The sequence below is a fragment of the Colletes gigas genome, unplaced genomic scaffold, assembly GCF_013123115.1.
Source record: "Colletes gigas isolate AHSC1104 unplaced genomic scaffold, ASM1312311v1 Colletes_gigas_Sc00010, whole genome shotgun sequence".
Classification (NCBI taxonomy): domain Eukaryota; kingdom Metazoa; phylum Arthropoda; class Insecta; order Hymenoptera; family Colletidae; genus Colletes; species Colletes gigas.
In genome coordinates, this window is record NW_025106639.1 from 2,506,090 (window position 1) to 2,525,656 (window position 19,567).

Here is a 19,567-nt window from a genome sequence, read left to right on the forward strand (position 1 = left end):
ACAATAAATTACTATCAAGAGGAATTTTTTACTGACAGCTGCTAATATTACGAAGTGACTCACTTTAAAAGCAGTTTGTCTTCGCTCCTTGAGATTTTCAGATAACGAGAGCAATGTACGTAACGCAAACGTGTCATTCTACTTATCATAAAACTTTGCCACGTGAATGTGAATCACTCGGAACCATATATCACCGAACGTTACACAAATCTCTGCAATACCTATTGATCTCGCATTCCTGTTACTGTGTTTCCTAATCTGCATGCGCTTTCGATTCGAATTACCATACATTCTACTGTAAGGTCAAAATGTTTTCACGTTTTCTACGGAATTTGGTTCAAATGTTTTATTCAATATTAACCCGAACGAAACATTTTCGATTCTTTGTGTTTTCTTTTGAAAAATTAAAAACCCCGCTCGAATTGTGTAAAAAATATTCGTTATTTGATCAACGTTCAGAATTTTAATAAAATCTGTTCGCGAGGCAAGTTACGATTACTAAATTTAATATAATTAAATATATACTTACTGAAATCGTTTTCGATCGTACGGTAAACGCGCGACGAGCTGTAAATGAGTGAAAGATCGTCGACGGATAGGAAAGAGACAATCGAACTACGCTCGAAGAATCACCCGAACGTCCATTATACTTTCGGTGTGTTCACATTTATTCAATAATAAAAAAAATCAAGTACAATTATGGTACGGCGACACATAATGACACCGCCGCAATCAACGTTGCATAACGTTACGATATATCGATAACTATATAAAAGTGAAAAAATCTGTACAATGAAAGACATGCGGGTAGCGAAGAGATGCTCCCGTCCCTTTGCGAACTCCCAATGGTCGACGCCACGCCTAGCGAAAGGCGTCGTTGCGCGAGAACCCGATGGAAAACAAAGATCGAGAGTTCAAGGGCAGAAAGGGTGGTAAAACGTAAGAGCCTAAGGGGGAGAAGTGAGCCAGAGAATTGGGGCCGCGACGTCTTCGAGGCGCCGCGTCGACCGACGGTCGGGGGCAGCGGACGCGAGAACAATTCGTAAAAGTAATCGACCATGGGGAGTGATAATAATTACAGAACGTTAAGATTACAGAATAATAATAATAATATTAATAATAATAATAATATTCAGATAATAATTCAATTATATAATAGATAATAGATAATAATAATAGATAATAATAATACACGTTCGCGTAGCACTTAAAATCATAATCAATAAAATTAATAACATAAAAAAATTGTCATAAACTAAAATCAAAAAAGTAATCAATAACGTATGATCTGTAGTGACTTAAATAACACAGCATCGTATGATCCGGCGCGTCGTGATTGCCCGTCGATCGTTGGATCCCGATCGTCGCCGATTTTCAATCCTCGACGAATCGAAATTACAGATAGATCCCAGACGATCGTCGGGCAAACACGCGGCCGTACGTTCGTTTAGAAGTAAAGAACCTCGACGGAAACGAATAAAGGAAGAGCGGAGAGGAATGGTGGGCGGAGAAGGCGCGCGAAAGGAGAGGAAACAGAGATTAATCGAACGAAGGGGACGCGAGACGCCACGGCGGTTCTTCGCGTTTCGGTATCCTTGTCGAAAGAACGGCGAAAACAGTGGAAGAACGTGGGCCATCGTGGTCGGGAAGGATCGAGACGAGAATTTCGAGGACGCAAGAATAGAAATAGAAACGAATAGAGAAAAAATATTGAACGGTCGAAGAAGGGAGAGAAACAAAAAATAAATTAAACGGGTACCGTTTCATTTCTCGCTTACATTGTGACCTAGGGGCGGGTAGAGGGGGGTGGGGGGAGGGTCCTGTTACATAATACGATATACGCTTGTAAATAACATATCACGTGACCGCCGTACATCTTCCGTCCTAATCACTCGCATCGGGACAGTCGTCAAGCGAAAAACGCAAAACTCTAAAAGGAAAGAGAGAAAGAAGTCTTATTACACACACGTACGGTACAGTAGAAAAATTGTTTAAGCACCTCAAGCGTTGTGCAACGGCTCGCATCGTTTCCCTCATCATTTATTTGGTCGCTTCTTTGGATTGGTCAGCTGGACGAAATTTCATTTCAAAATATATGTCTATATACTTGTATTTCTTTAACCGCGGTCGTCACGTCGAAATAAACGACGCCCCTAAGCGCCGCGCGATATAACGTATATATTTATCTCTGTTTGTTTCGTTCGCTGTTCGTTCCTTCCATTTTTTCCCATCGTCGTGTTCGTTTTCACATGTGTTTGTTTGTTTGTTTTTTTTTTTTTTTTTTTGCGTCGAACGCACGCTGTCTTTTTCTTTTCTCGATTACTCCCGGGCAGAAAAAAAGAAGGAAAAATGTTAAGTGTGAACAAGTTTTCATCTACGAGTCCAGACTCTATCACAAGGTGGCTGCGAGCTTTACAAACGGCTTGAGAGACGTCGCGTTATCCTTCTCCGTCCACTTTCTCGATATATAACTTTTTCTTTCTTTTTCTATTCTCCTTTCGTTTCGTTTCGCGAGATTTCCCCGAACGGTACACTTTTCTCTCTTCCGTCGCGCTGGGCTTTTCTCATCTTTTCTCTCGCACACACGCTCACGCACACGCTCGCCAGCTTTCTCCGATCCCTCTCTCTCTCTCGCAATTAATGATTACGAACAGATCGCGGCGGTCTATATGGTCCACGGGACATTTGGCTACAGGTAACGTATTTTTTTCTGGCTTTTTTTTTTTGTGTTTTCGTTTAATTACGCATTTTACGGGTTACGAACATCGTGTCTTACTTTATAGCGGAGCACATCAAACGGTTACACAGAGTCGAATATGTCGAATATTTCATAGACGGATGGCGGCCTCTCGGGCGTGACTCGTCGTTCCTCGACAACGAGCACCAAAAAGGGTGGACGCGAATAACCAGGACTGGGACCACTTTTTCGAATTTTCGCTATCTACTCGAATATAAAAAACTACGATGCGATATTATATTTTGCAAATCCTATCAAACTTCGTCAAACTCGATCAACTCAATAAAATAGTCTCAATAAATTTTTTTTAAAATGTGGAATAATTCGAACAGTCCCAGTCCTCCGTGTCTGGCGCGAAAAATAAAAACCGTTTGAAATCCAATTGACTCATCGATCTCGTTTTCATCTGTCTGGTTTATTTCGAACACAAGGTATACAATAAATAAAACAAAATAAATATTCAGCCGCTGTGGCTCGACGGACGAAACTCAGAGTCACTTCGAGAGATACCGGTTCGGAAGCGGAATCGAAATGGAACGTCGACGCAGCTCTCTATCCGGCGACGCGACACGCAAACGATCGTTTCGAGCTGCTCGAGAGCCACCCGTTCCGCTCGGAGAAACGAAATTCTCGTGTTTAATTATCGGTTGGCACCTGGAATGCACAGTGGCTGGAGCGACGGGTAAATCGCAGTTTCTTAAACGTTACGTTGAGACTTCACGATCAACGGTAATACACATTCGGAACAAAACGCGCAACGGTCGATCAGCTTTATTCGTTTCTCTGCTGTATACTTCTATTTTTTTCTTCTTACTTTTTTTTTCTCGTCTCTATGGCAAACTTAGACAGTCTGAGCAAATGAAAACACATCTCCCATTGTCTTTCTCTTCCGTTAGGTCTTACGCGATATTTATACGTCAATTATACTTCGATATTAACATTCATGTTGTGTCTCGTATATCTGTGTGTGTGTGTGTGTGTGTGTGTCTGCTTGTGTACGTGTACATATGTGTAGAATACGCGTGTACGTGTAATCAAGTTTCTTATACAAATTTTTCATTTTTTTTTTTCGTTTCGTTAAATACATTCAAATACATTTCATCTTCGTACCGTCTTTTTATTCGAAACCGAGGCTCGATCGTGACCGCGAACGAACGGAGAGACGGATCGTACAAAGATCACGAACACGAAGGAGGCAAAAATAGAAACTCGCTCTCGACGGGACGAGCCCCGGTTTAAATACTGTCGGCAAACATCAAGTTTATCGTCTACGGTGTGGTTACGTTAATTTAATTGCTGAGTGGGTAACAGAAGAAAGTGAAAACGTAAAATCAAGCCAAGCGTCGCCTCGCTCGAGATCGAAGATTCCCGCGACTTTCGACCTCGATCGACGTTCCAACAATTTCATATGCGATTCATCGGAACCGAAACTGCATCCACAGACGAGCAGAATTTCGGTCGCAACGTTTATTCGATACGAAAAGCTGCCGAATTATACGTCAATTTTAAACAATTTTTATCAGATAATTCAGCTTGCACTTTTCATCGAACGAATAAAAGTTGCGTGTCTTTAAGAGTTTCGAATGAAACTTTCATTCGTTCAACGCAAAATATATAATTTTGTCTGTAGTTTCTGTGTTAAAAATATTGTAAATCCACGTTAAAATTTCGCCCATCTCCGGGCACGATCCAAGGTAAGAAACGAGTAAATCTCATCAAAAGGACGAAGAAGAAAAAAAAACAATCGGTTGGTCCGATAAAGACTAGCTCGATTACCTCTGTGCAGCGCAACGGGGGTGGTTGCATCGAGGACCTCGCGAGCCGACAGATTACCACACGACGAGATACACGGTTAATAATAATGAATGATCGATAACGATAGGCTCGCGGGCCGGATTAATGGAGCGCGTAACGCGCACAGCGACAATCAATCTTCGTTGCCCTAAACCTGGCTTGCGATCGCGTAGCTTTATCCACATCGAACAGTGATTTCGCCCTCGTACTTTAACGTCTCATATTCTTCTTTAAAAGAAAAAAAATAATATTCGAGCGGTGACGATCGGGAACGATCGTCGATGGGATCTCTGTTTCTCGACCGAACGACGAGGAAGAACAGGGGGAGAAAATAGTCGAGAAAGCGAGAAAAGTGGAACGAAACGTACGAAAATGAGAAACAGAGATCATCGATCGACCCGCTCCTCGACACCTGCAGAGATCATTTGAAACTTTCGTTACAACGCGTGTGTAACGCACGATTACGAGCTAACATTTAAAACGAGAAAAAAATACCTTGACAAGGGGGGGGGAGAGGGGGATTCGAAACGAAACGAGACTAACAAAAAGAAAAGAAGAACCGAGAGATTCGGGACACCCGATCAGACGATCGGGTTTGCCTCCGCGCGGGTGGATCTTTCTCTTTCTTACTCTCGGAGGGAGAGGATAAGGGGGTATCGGGGATACATTACAATATTCAATACGATTATTCGTTACGATAATCAGATATTTCATTAATAATTACGAGATCACAGTGACGCTTTGACGTGCGGGGACCTCGGACGGGGGGCTGCTTTTCGTTCGTCATCGGTTTTGGGCAACGTTACGCCAGCTAGGCTCTTCCCTTTCCCTTCGATCGCTGGAGACGATTTCGGCTTCCTCTTTGGATTTCGTAACATCCGGATTTACTGACTCGTTACGATCAACCATCCGGTGAAAATGATTCCGATCTATTTGGAAAATTTTAGTTGGAACGATTTAACTTTGAATGCAATTCAGACTGTAATTTATTGATCGAAATTTTTTACTTGGAAACGTTTGAAATTTTGCCTCTTATAAATTATATATCTGAAAGAAGATCGATAAAAGAATGGCTGAAAGTATCACACAAGAATTTGCAATCGTTTTGTCTGAATGATTTGAAATTCTATCGTAAAGGGGAAGTACCAAAAGTCTGTAAAATTTCTTGAGCAAACGTATACAGTAATTTGTTGGTTTTCCCGTGTAATGCAATGGAAGGTTGACAGTAATTTCGTCCGGATCTTAGAATTTTGTTGTTCGCTTAACGGAATGGAAAACTCGCGATACAGTCTGCCCCCCGCGATCCACATAGTCACAGCTACAGCTTTTATGTCCCAGCCTCGGCTGTCGTTCTCCGATCTTCGTGAACCTCATCGATGAAGAGATCATCGTCTCTAATCGAGAAACACATCCTCCGCCATTACTAATTCGCGTTCTCCAGGCTTGCCCTTTCGAGATATACGACTACCACTATAATTTTATATCGCACACGGTACGCCTCGAAACAGCATTTCGATAATAATAATATATATATATATATATATTTCCAAATATACCATTTAAAATATATATATACGTGTTTTCCATTATACATATATATTTTTATCCATATAATACGTTCTTAAATATGGCTGACTACTAGGCTACGTAAAGAATGCTCCTACAGGGATTTTATCGTTTCTAAAGCGTGGTAAAAATTAAACCGAAAACGGAACGAACGGAGGCTACTAAAAAAAAAAAAAAAACCTCTAAATAGAAAAAAAGAAACACCAAAACAAACGTTGGACCGGGGGATTATGGTATTATCGCACGAGTCCACGAAGATGCGGCTATATACAATGCACGTCTCTTACGTGGTTCCCGCGTTATCTTAAATTCCGCGCAAGTGGCCCGCTTTTATCGCGCCACTTTGTAGGCGTCTACTACTTTCGTTCTAATTTACGTTTTAGTGATTTATCTGTTTTAGATCACTAAGGGACGAATGTACAGGGGATAAAATTTGTTTTGTGTCGGTGCTCTATTTTCTTGTTTCTTTAAATATATCTATCTATATATATTTTTATATATATATATATATATATATCTCTTTTTTCATTCGAAGTTGAAAAACAAGAAAATGAAAGAGATTATTAAGTAGCCGCGACGACGACCTCACAGGCCGTCCATTTTGGCGCTGGTTTCACTGCGCTGCAGGAAAACAGTAATTCATTCTTTTCGTTACTTCTTCATTTTTTTTGTTTGTTTCTTTTGTTTTTTTTTTTTCTTCTTTTATTACTATTCTCTTTCTCTTTCTACAAAGTCCACACTGTCGCGTGTTTTCTCTCCCTTTCCTTTGGTCGGAATGCTATTTAATAATATAACTTTTCGTGTACACGAGCCGCCCGTGGCCGGGCGGCAACGTCACGACGCCAATGGCAATTACTATCTTATTACATCACAATGGTACGACGATCCTGCTCGCTCTCCCGTTTACCCCCTCCTCGGGTAAATAGAGAGGAGAGAAGAAAATTCGATCGAAACTTAAAAGATTCTAAATGACGAAAGCCGGAGACAAGTTGCTGCTGAACCCCACTGTCTGACGAGGAGGCCAGACTCTCGAGGGAACCCAAAAACGCACAGCGGTAATAACCTTTGGAATATCTCGTTAGAATACGACTAAAAGTACGATCATAACCTCTGATTCGGTGTAAACTAAAACTTAGTAAAACGCGACTCGTACAAAATCAATGGAAACGCGACGAAAGAAAGAACGAACGATCCCTAAAGCGCTAAACTTATATGTTACCATCGTATCACAAAGCCGATCGGAAACGCAAATAAGAATGGCTCACCGCAGAACTTGTGCTCCCCAGAAATATGTCCTATTTCTGATCGACGAGAACTATCTCGTGAAATAATACGCTACGTTCTAGTTACTATATTACTACGTGAACATCGAGACTCTAGTAATTCTGTCCGTTGATCGTTTTAGATTCGCGAGACGATGAATATCGGTTCGTAAAAACTTTTCCCCCTTTTTTTTTTTGTTAGCTTATTCGGAATTGTCGGTCGACTATGGGTTGTGTTTTTATTGATCCTGGATAATCTACGGTCGGACGATCTATTCTGGTTCTACGGGACTTCGAGCCTCGGCGAAGAGGACGCTCGTAACGTCGACTTTCTATGAATGAAACGAGACGCGGGCCTACTCGATGAAAACGGCCCCGGAACGGGGACCACCGGGTTTTTGCTTAACACAGACACACCTTACGCGTTTAGTTTTAAGACGAATGGCAGTATTATGTCTCGCGAAAATTAGTCCCCCAGACGACAGACACATATCATCTACATACGCCGTTAACTATAAATAAATACTATTACTTCCTACACACTGAAATACTTTGACGGGTTACGTCACGAAAACCTTATCCGTTACTTAAGGTGGAAGAGACAAAAAGGCAAACAAACAAAAATAAAAAAGTAATAATGATAATAATCATAGCGATAATAATAAATGATCGATAATAATAATAATAATGATCGTAATAAACAAACAAACAAAAAAAAAAAAGGGTAATTAATAATTAAAAGAGAAGTCTTTACTCGGGTAGACAGAGACAGATAGAGAGACAAATAGAACGGTCCACGGGAATATACATCGTATCGACAGCCTTATGATGATTTTGGTTTCATCCCTCGTCGGGGCCCGGCGCTGACCCCGTGGCCCCGGACAGGGACACTAACTATCCTTTATTTATAAATTCCACTTCGAACTCCCAAGAACGTTCTCGGCACGCGAGAATCCCGTCCCGAGTCGCGAACACAAACAACGAGAGCCCCTAAAATACGCTAATACACGAGATCAAACGTTTAAATTACAGATTCGCAAGGATCGACGAGTAACGAAAGAAAGAGAAAATAAAAAAGTGAAAATAGAAGAAGTTCTGGAGAGAGAAAATCGGAAGATCCGGAAACAGAGTGCGAATTTTTTCAAATGGGGGGGAAACTTCGAAACAAAGAGAACGGAAGGGATTGGAAGAGAAAGAGAGAGACAGAGCGTCGATTGAAAAGAAGCAAAAGAAAAAAAAAGAAAAGAGTCGCGGGCGCGAACGGGGAGGGTTAGAAACAAGCGAAAGAATCGACAGACGGAGGCATCAGAGACAGAGAAAGAGCGACACGCGGGAGAAAGGGTTGAAATATCCACCCACCTCCGTTTCCGGCGTGCCGTGAAAGGCGTCCTTCGTGGACGAGGGCGCCACTAAGAGCTAAGCTACCGGAGATCATTCGAAAACTGTCCACGGGAGTCGCAGCTAGCCAATTAAGATGCTGCGATCCTCGACCTATCGATTATCTACTTTAATTATAAAAAACGTCGACTTATTACTGAATTTTATTATTTTAGTTTAAATCTTCTATACAATACGGTTACGTCGCTCCTCTCTCAACGTTTACGTGTCCTCGCCCGTTTCCCTACCTGCTCATCGATCGCGTACAATCGTGTTTCTCTTCTCGCTTACGTCATCATTTTTTTTTTTTCATTTTTTTTTTGGAATACACTGTGTGAGAGACTCCCCGCGAAACGCTATCTATGTACAAACGACTCGACTATCGGCCCAATCGGGGCGTCCAGCGACTCCGATCGCCGTCGAAAACTGACAAGAACGGACCCCCTTCGCTCGAAACTCGTTCCAAACGGGGCCCATGGAAGCAACGGTCTCTTCCACGAGTTGCAATAATCGTCGTAACTAGACCGCGTCATACGACGGATTATACAACTCCATTTTACACTTATCGAACGTTCCCGATAGTTGTACAATCGTGGAAGAAATCCTTGCGCCTATGTTCCCCGTAACACTTTAATCATCCTTACCGTGTCTGTTCCTATCAGTTTCCCACGGCATGTGTCTCGAACATTCGCTTTCTCCCCCGTTGAACGCTTCGACGAATTAGCCTGATTCGCGCCCCCCTCGAAATGTTTCTTTTTCCGGACTTCGCGAGACGACATAGCACGGCGTCATTATATCCCAGACAGAGTTCTGTGTTTTGCCAGTATCGGCTAGGTAATCGCGTTATCTACAAGCACGTCAATATACTTCCTACCGACGGCAACGGGACAGATAGGTGTACCACGAGCAAGAACAACGGGCAGGGGGGTAATGAACGATCGAAAACGGAACAAGACGCGCAGAGAGCAACTGAGACGAAAAAACGAAAATAAAAAAAAAAAACGACTACCTATTTGTCCCGTTCCCGAGATCGCACTACTTTATTTAATTCTCTTTATTTTTATATTCATAATGAGATCGTCGTTTGATTATTGGGTTAAGTCCTCTTTGGATCTCGTCCTTAGCTCCCCGTCATCCTCACCTGGGCCCGTGTCGCGATCCGATCGCCGGGCGTCGAGTCCCGATTTCCCCGGGGTAATCGTCGCGCGACTTACCTTCGCCGCGTGGGGCGAGACAGGATGGCGACACGTATCGTGTCGAACTGGTTCGAACGATAAGCTTTCCGCCCCCGCGGCCGAGAATGCACCTGGACTTCTCCCAACGAGACTGCGTCGCGCGTCGATCGATCGTTCGGCGATCCCGAGTATCGCGAATAACCGCGAGCAAGGAGTCTGGACGACGTACAACGACGACGAGGATCGCGCCTGGAACCGTCGCCGGGTCAGAGCCTCCGCGATCGTCGGGGCTGCAGGAAACATCAAATAGTAATTGGCTTCAGGTAACTCTGACTCTGCGACGGGCGAGGAGCCAGCGCGCTTCCGTCCTCGTCGTCCTCGTCGTCGATCGTGCCTCTGTCCGAACCATCGCGTTCGTTCGTGACGCCATCGACGGATCCTCCGCTGTCCACCTCGTCCTCGCTAGAGACCGTAGGACACCAATCGAAGGGCCAGAAACGAAGCGGCCTCGGTGCAATCTCGACCGCGAGACGCGTAATACACATAGAAAATACGTAATCGTAATGCAGATCTTGTTGGTTGCTGCGACAGGACGTCCTCCCGCGACGACCGTTCGAACCGAACAGCAGACTCGAAACGGTCTGAAACGATGATGTTTCGCGCTCGATCTCTCCGACCGCGGCGCGGGTCTTGGAAGAACCTCCGTAAGCGTCGCAACCTTGAAGAGAAATCCCCGACGTGCTGGAAGGACCAGTCGCCGGCTCACCGGGCGACGCGGCGCCGCGACGCCCGTCCACGGTGCCGTTCCAAGCGTCGATGATCGTTCTTCTGGCATCGCCTTCGTCGCCAGTGACGACGACAAGACGAAACCGTAACATCTATCGAAGACGGGACACCAGTCTCCAACCGAGGTAGAGGGCCACCGTCGTCCACAGGGTCTCGCGTAGCGGCGCCGGGATCAACAGCGAGAGGATGCTGTCCATGGTGCCGCCGGTGTTGTTGGAGTTCGCGAAACCGGAGTTCAACGCCGGCAGTCTTGACTTCTCGATCTCGGCCGCCTGGAACACACAATATCCACCAATTCGTGAGCACAAATCCGGGAATAACGGGGACTTTTCGATAGTAATCTTATCGTTTTGATGGATAGAACCGCGGAAAAAGGCTTTGAGATAAGAGAAAGTCGGATGATCGGATCATCGAAGATTGTAGAATTTTTACAATGAGATTTATTGTTCGACTAAAATTATTAGTCCAATCTCTTATAATTTTCTGTAAAATTGTGTCCCTATAAATTAAAATTAGATACCAAATGTATCGTAAGAAGAAGGAAAGATTATTTCGTGAACTTCTATCGAACGAAATTCATGAATTCCAACATGAAAATTTATTACTAATTAACATTAGGTTTCCGTATGAAAATGCAGTGTAAATCAATTTGTAAACGAATTCTCGCAGGTACTTCTTAGTCTTACGGATGCTCAATATGCACCCCTCGTGGCAAACAGCGCAATGTAATCCTCCCTAATTCGTTCTAGACCCTTCGCAGCTTGTCATAATGCATTCATTCGTTTCTGTCGAGGTACGACTCGATGCTCAATAGGCCAGCGAGAGATCACGCCATAGGGCGTGAACTGCTATTATGATTATTTACTGGATACGCGTATATCCATTGTCGTATCTCGGAAATAAACCTCATTAACACCTACAAGTTATATTCCCAGTAATTGCGTCGACTTTCAACGAAGAAAGCTACCATTTACGATAAAATGCACCCTATATAGAAATTTAAGCCCAGTTTTCGTTAAATAAATAATCTAGAATTCAGTGTTCGTTGCCCACTGGTCGTATGATCTATAAAAATCGCTAACACTTTTTTAAGTACATAGCGTCTTAGTAAATGTCAAAATAAACATAGAAGATAGCATAAATTATAGTAGGTGATATGGTCATAGGATAGAGGATGAAATGCCCTTTAAAATGAGCGTTTGTACGAATCGATAGCGTAATTAGTTCCGGAGATATGAGGATTTTAATTTTAAGTCGATGCGGTGGCTAGTTACGGAGATATAAGGGTTCGAAGAGTTTGTTTACATTTCATTAACGCGAGGTGAATGACCACGCGCGCGCAAGTAGTAGCGCGTAGTAATTTCTTGGAAATACTACGCGGAACTAGGTCACGACAGTCACGTTCGTAGGGTAGGTCAGCACGACGCACGAGCGAGAGAGAGGTCCGACGCGTTAGACGGAGACAGAGATAGTCGAATTGAAAAAATTACCTTTTACATAAATTACGATATCTCGAAAACGGAAAGTCGGATCGACAAAAACCAACAGCCATTTTAAAGAGGAAGGTTTGCCGCCGCTAACAGTGCCTCAATAATTAGTAAAACACTAGTAGTGTCGGAACTGCACGCGTCTAAAGTTTTGGTATTTTTAATACGCATTAATACACGTGGATAGCGGAATTTAAAGAATGCCTCTTTACATAAATTGCGATATCTCCGAAACGGAAAGTCGGATTCTCAAAAACAAAAAACCATTTTAAAGGGGAGGCTTTGCCGCTTCTAACGGCGGTTCAAAAATGGATAAAACACTACTAGTTTCGGAACTGCACGCGTTTAAAGTTTTACTACTTTTAATCCGCGTGTCTGGATTGTTTATTAAAACATTGCAACCCGTAAGTAAATCATTTGGGTAATTTTATGTATGCGGTAAGTGTATTAAGTATTATCGACGGTAGTAACAACGTCATTTCATACGATTTTGATATATCTTTACAGAAATAGAGAACTATGATTTCTAAGAGTCTAAGACGCGTATTTGCAAGACCAACGTTTACAGTTTAAGTCGAATTAAGTAATATTAAAGTCCGCGAGAGGTTCCTTCGTCTACTGCACCCTCATGTAAGACTTAATTATCGAGCAATAAATATTGATTTCTAAAATCCGAGTCGTATCGCGAATAATGTTCTCCTCGTGAAATCTGATCCGGTTTCCCAGATTCTCGAAGATTTGTCGAAGGCTGTCGTGCTCCTCGAAGCAAGAGTCCGTGACTCGGGGGAGGTGAAATGGGGAGCGGAGAAAGAAGAGAACGGGGCTAAGGCTCCTAATTGGGTGTGTCCTAATTGGACGGAATTACCGTCGATTCGACGCTCCTTGTGGCTAAGCCTCGGGCGCGGAGAAAGCATCACGGTCTTTTTATCGAGTTCCCTTATCCCTTCGAATTTACACGAGAAGACGATACGCTCGAGGGGAACAGTGGCGCGATTAAGGTCCAACCGTCGCTCCCTCGAGAGCCGTGCCACTCGCGCGAAACACAAATCGGAAGCCAGCGCATTAATGCCGGTTAATTGTCAATTAATTTCCACTTTCAAGAATTCCGGGGATCCTAGCCCGCGAACTCTAACCGCCCCCTCCAACCTCCCACACCCGGCACAAAAGGCCTCCCATTATAACTTCGACGAACGATTCATTATCCAATTAGTCATTAAGAACAGAATCGGGCTCGATCGTTCCATCGCCGCTGCCTGGAGTTATTAATTCGTCGGCGGGCAAATTCAGTCCAGTTCGACTCGTTAAAATATTTAATCGGCCCCGGATCGGAAATCTTTATCCTCCACCCTATAGACCACTCTTGTTACACATGGTTCTCTGAAAATAGCTTTAGAAAAATCCTGATTTACACTAAATTTTATGAAAATCGTTCACCGTAGACCATGCTACATTTGTGAATTTAATTACGTACAAATAAATTAAATTAAATAGGTAAAAGGTAAAGTTTAATGCAAGGCAAGTACAGTGATGTATTTCTAATAGAAATATTTAGTTTCCAATTCATGGTTGACGAAGTTTGAGAAACACTGACACGTATAAAGTAATATTCCCCCAGCCAGACAATGGTGTCAGTTCCGTGCGTATCAGTTCGCGCGTATTTCTCCGATTTCGAGGGTTCCGTTCCCTTTGTTTCCTCGATCGAACGCCCCCACGGGTCTCGGGGCGCGACTTCCGATCCTCGTTTCGTCTTAATCCACTCGTGGTGGCCCGGACGCGCAATAATAAACGGCGAGAAACGGGGAAAGCTCAATCTCCGAGCGGAGGCTTTTACGGGGGGATGGCCATAATATCTGGTCATCGTCGGGTTCGATCCACTCCCGACTGCCTCTCGGTTTCACGGGGGGGAGGACGCGTGTGTGGACAGAGGACAGAAAAACACTCGGACGCGAGAAGAGATTACGCGCGGAGAGCACGAGGGCGTCGGGTGAGAGAGCAGAGGAAAGCGTCACATTAAGAAAGAATTATGGTCTATGGACTCTTCTCGTGGGAGTCCTCCTCGTCAATTAATACTGTCCCTTTCTTCTCGCCTCTTCTCGCGGTTCCTCCCTGTTTCTTCCTCCCCCCTCCGTCACCTCCCGCGACGAATCACTCCTCCCCTGTTCGCGTTTTATCCGATCTAGCCTCGAGAACGGACCGCGATGATACTTCTTCTGCTCTCCGTTAACGTTTCGCGCGTCTCGAGGGTTATCGAGCCACCTGCGAGACTTTCTCTCTCGACGCCCAGCCGTATGAAAAGCCGACCGTCGGGTTTTATTGCTCGAGGCCCGGAAGAGAACGCCCGCTTGGGCAACGCGGCGCGGTTTCGCTCGCGCCTCCAACGCCGGTAAACGTGAAATTTATGCGCGACCCGGTCGCGGGAATTACGTTCTCAGAGTTCACTCGGCGGAGGTAAATTTTAATTGTCTCGTACCTGGGATTCTTGCGCAACGCAGCCCGGAAAACCGCCCTCGTCGATTATTTAGGGGCAGTTCCCCTAGTACCGGACACTTCAAATCTTTTTTAAATCATTTAAATATTTTATACCTCCTTTACTGTTATATTTATAATCTAACAACATCAGAAATCAATACAAAACAACAAAATAAATAATATTATTATAATAGTTACATTTGTCCGGAATGCTACAGATTGTTCTGTGTTTGGAATATTCAGAGTTTCTAATTCTTTTATCTTTGCGATTAACCTCTTCCCATACAATGACGAGTCTGACACGTCACAAGTTCTTGATGTCAAGGTTCACAATTATGAAGCTACTCATTCGTCATTAAGTATTATAGATTAAAATTTACACATTTTTACATTCAGAAGGTAGCCATACCTCTTAGGAACAAATTTAACCCAAATTAAATAGTATACCTTTGAAAAATAACATTAAATCGTACCTGTCAAGGGGTTAATATTAATTTTATTCAATTGCAATGGAAGTGTTCTGAAAATTCTAACTCGTTAACAGATTCTGTGAGTGAAATATGTATGAACCTCTTTATAGATAATTTCCCGAATATCAGACATCCGTCAGAAATTTACGCTTCGTAAACTAACACAATTTCCTGATCTACGATTCGGATAACTGTCACTTCGCTCTCGATTCGAAACGGTCCCGACGATAGCTCGCCGGTTCGGTGAACCGAGCAGCGATTAAAATTTCGCAGACGGTGCAGGCCGCGAATAACTCGCTCCTGAATCTTACAACACTCTGCCGATTAACCCTTAAACGCGATCGCGATATTTCGCCAGGTGTGGTAATTGCTAGAAAACTTTTGCGGCCGATCAAACGTGACCGGCTATTAATAATGTTTCGATTCCACCGGGCAAGTCTCTAATAGCAGCGCGAGGCTGCATTAGACAGCTCAAACTGTAATTAATTCTTTTCCCTCGACGACCGGCACCGATATGTCTGCGTAAAATATGTTTCCCCGACAAACGAATTATTAACCACGGAAAGAAGGACTGGAAAAAATTCGAGTTTGCTTTGTCGGAATTTACGCAACGAACGGCGTCAAATAAATTTCATCGAGCATTTAAAATCGTGTCCGACGGTTTCGAAATGTTCCGTTCGATGATAGAAAAATCGAATTTTTATCGCGCGAGTGACCCATAAACGACTTCGAAATTCGTGCTCGGGTAATTTCCCATCCCCCGTTCTCCGTATCTTCACGTTTATCGGGAGTATCGCGCGTAGGAAAAATCACCGGCAATTACCCGTACTTCTCGGCGATAACCGTTTCCCGCTCCAGGTGTGTACACTGCGCAGCAACGACGCGAAGGATAAATAAATGCCTCTCGGTATCTCCGGTGGAAGCCAGGCGCAGTCAGCTCGCGACTACTGGAAGCCAGGAGGGATTATTGTGCAACGTAATTGCGCTGCACGGCGTTGAAACGGCCGATCGGGCCCCGAGACGCGTTTCGTCGAGCCGCGTAAGAAAAAGCCAATGGAAAACGGAGGTTTGCGGTCGGGACACCGAGAGACTCGAGCCACGACAGGGAACGCGCAACGCACCGTGGAACAGAACGATAAAATCCGCTGCCAGTCATCGCGCTGGACGCTCGAAACCGAGCCGGTGTTTCCCAACTTTTTCCCCCGCCGAACTCCCGGTGCCTTTTGCCCTTACGCGTCATGGCCTACTGGCGATCGTGGCCACTTTTTGAAATCGACCGCAGCTTCGTTCGATTTACGAGCATTTTATGGGACAATCGCCCACGGAGTCCTTGTACATAGATTATATGCGTGCTAGACAAATTTCTTCTATTTCTCATCTCATGTTGATTATTAACCCTTCACTGGACTCTCAATTCAATATTTTGTTCGAGTAATCGTAGTGAAAGCAAGGGATTGGATACTTCTTGCGAAAGTAAATTCAAAATATAGGGAATAGAAGTTTTTCGTATGATCTTCTATTGTTACGTACTTTTACTCTTAAGTGGACTCTTAATTTCAAATGGATTTTTACCACATTGGTAAATGGAAATCAACAATTTTCTACGAGATCGAAACTTCGATTTTAAATAATTGTAAACTGCATAACTTAAAGTTTGTCTTCGGTACTTATTTTCGTAACCACGTTGAACTTCGTCCTATACAAATTTATTTAACATTTCAATTTTTATTTTAGAGTATAAATTGTTTTAGTTCCATAGTGGAAGAGTCTTGTCACCCATATATGGGTGACGTGACAGCAAAAGTGTTAAAGCATTTGAAAAATAGTGAACTAATGGAGGATTACGTAAATTTTCAAATAATTATATTGTCATATATTAAGGGTTAAAACGCGTTAACACTTTCCATTCAGTGATAGCCAATCTAATGCTGTAGTATAGAGAGAAAGAATGTGTCTTCAGTAAGGGAAATATGGACAGTAGTCAGACAGAGAATCGTCTGACCCAATATGCTCAGCAATTCCTGCCAGAACTAATCTTCCCTGCTCCCTACTATACATTTATAATACTCTGATAGAAATATTAATAATCAACACAATCAAATGAAAAATAGAAGAAAATAAATTTGTCTAGATTATGCTCAAATGAAAGAGTGTCTATATAGAATTCATCATGACCAAGAAATTACAGATCGAATCCATTTGAGAATATCATCATAGTATTTCGAAGCCTTTTGCTTAACTAGGACATAATATCATGCTGTGCAAATCGAACCCACTTTACATAGAATGAAATCAATTATATCGAGCCAGATATCATATACAGAGATTTAGAAATAGTCTAGCACCGAATCGTTTTTGAAACTTTGAACGAATCTACTTATTTTCGAGTCAGGTCTGACGTTAATTGGGAATCCCTGAAAAGAAGACGTAAAGTCGGAACGAGGATCGCGATCGCGTGCTGTCGAAGAAAAACGAGGGACTTTCTTGCGGGACTCGCTGGCGAAGAAGAGAAGAGGTTCTTGCTCGTCGCTGGCAAGGGATCCGTTATGGCTACCGAGTGGCTCCGGCGTCTAATGTATCAATTTGCGCGTCGGCCGATCGTTTAAATAACTGATAAATGTCGGCGGAACGTTTCATTAGCCGCGCGCCGGGCAAATTGCTCCCCGTTCGCGGAAATCTGTTGCACGAGACCCGAGGAATATTTTATCCTGTCCGCGGCGCGGGCAATTTTCTGCCCGTCGCTACAAATGGCTTTCGTTCAGCTCCGCGGAAAGAAAAGGCGCCGCGAGGATACGCGCGATCCCCTCGGACCCGGTGAGTTTAGCGCGCGTTTCTTTTCACCGCGGCGGAGGCTTCGCGGATTTCTTCAAACGAGACACGCATTGAAGTTCTTTGGACCGTCCGGGGTCTCGCGGGACGCCTCTTAACGACGTTTCCGAGAACGTTTCCCGTTTACGTACTTCTCGCGGAATTCGAGAAACACTCGTGCCGGAACGTCGATCGGCCCCCAAGACTTTGATGAAACTCTCCGCGATGGAATATCATTCTCTCGACGATTGAGAATTCAAAGACTAAAAAAATTTAATCATTCGCGAATATCGCGATTCAGAGTTTTCGTAACGGAGAAGAGTGTTCGTTAGAGGCAAGAATCGCCTAGCGAGGAGGAAGGAGGTGAGAGAAAGGGGGCTACGATTGCACGAGATAATTGAAGATAATTTTCTCGGCCCGTGGCCACGGCTCGTGCTGCCATGCCCACTTAACTTTCACGTAAGGGGATGTGACCACTTAGCCGTTACATGCTCGCTTGCTCTCCATGCATATGTAAACCGGTGGCTTCCCATGACGAATGGGGAAAGACGGGAATCGCGATCGTAACTTACGCGCGACGACGCGCTCCACGTTCGATCTCAGCCTCCGGAGCGGCGAGGCGCGTGGAACGACGTTACAGCGTCCGGTAAAAGGAGCCTGGGACTGACAAAGTACACCCAACGAGCTACACGCGAAAACGCGATCGGGGAACACCTGTTGTCCATGGAAAGTTTCCTCCGCGTGTCGTTGACCAGCACGATATTTTAAAATTTTACAAACGATAATATTCGACTATGTAAAACTCACATTTGTAGTTCCTTACATGTTACATCTTCTGTACTAAAGGGTTTATTCCTATTAATAAATGAATAATAATAATAATAAAAGAATTTTGTTATGGATACAAATAAAAATTCACGTATTTCTCACGAATTTTTGAAACTGAAAGTTTTCATATAGATACTTTCTGGGACAGCTTACCGTGCAAACGCGAGGATCCTTTCTTACGCCCGGAGCCATTAAAAATTCCTATCAACGATTTCGAAGCAATATCTAGCGGTAATTGGAGGCGGAAGGTGAAAGTATAAATCAAAATCTTACGCAACGCGTCGTGTTGCAAATCGATTTTAACGACACTTCGCGAAGTAGCCGGGGAAACCGATAAATATTTCTTCCCTGTCCGAGCGTTCGTGTCAACACTCGATAGTTTATGAGATATTTGACAATAAAGGCTTGCCAGTCGGTTCGCTAATGCATGAAAACCCCGGGTCGGTTAAATTATCGTTTCGCGTCGGGTAGAAGCGCCTCGCGAAGCTAGAAATTATTTTTCTATTTGACGCTTGACGTGAAAAAAAGCATCGCGGACAATGAAAAAAATTTGCGAGTGAGGCAACCTTGTGCACGATGGGGAAATAATGCATTAGACTGAGCTGGTGAGCGATTAAGGCTAAAAATTACATAATGGAATGCACACGTTCGAGCAACGTTCTACAATATTATACTTCTGTAATCTTATTGGCAATTGACACGAGAAAAATGGCTAAGTAGCTGCATTATATTCTCTTCTTCGTACGCTTCGCATTTTGGGATTTTATTAATAAACTTTTGCTGCACCCAAAGTGATCCATGATGAGCT

General features: G+C 43.6%; 1 protein-coding gene across 1 annotated transcript in view; it reads right to left on the bottom strand.

Annotated features, from left to right (window-relative positions):
- Positions 1–8,628: 8,628 nt before the first annotated feature.
- The window catches only part of LOC122397758, a 34,012-nt gene continuing 23,073 nt past the window's right edge, over positions 8,629–19,567 (bottom strand). The window contains exon 4 of the mRNA XM_043397140.1: positions 8,629–10,969. Coding sequence (XP_043253075.1) covers positions 10,790–10,969 — 180 coding nt within the window. The 3' untranslated portion in view covers positions 8,629–10,789. The remainder of the gene's footprint in view (positions 10,970–19,567) is intronic.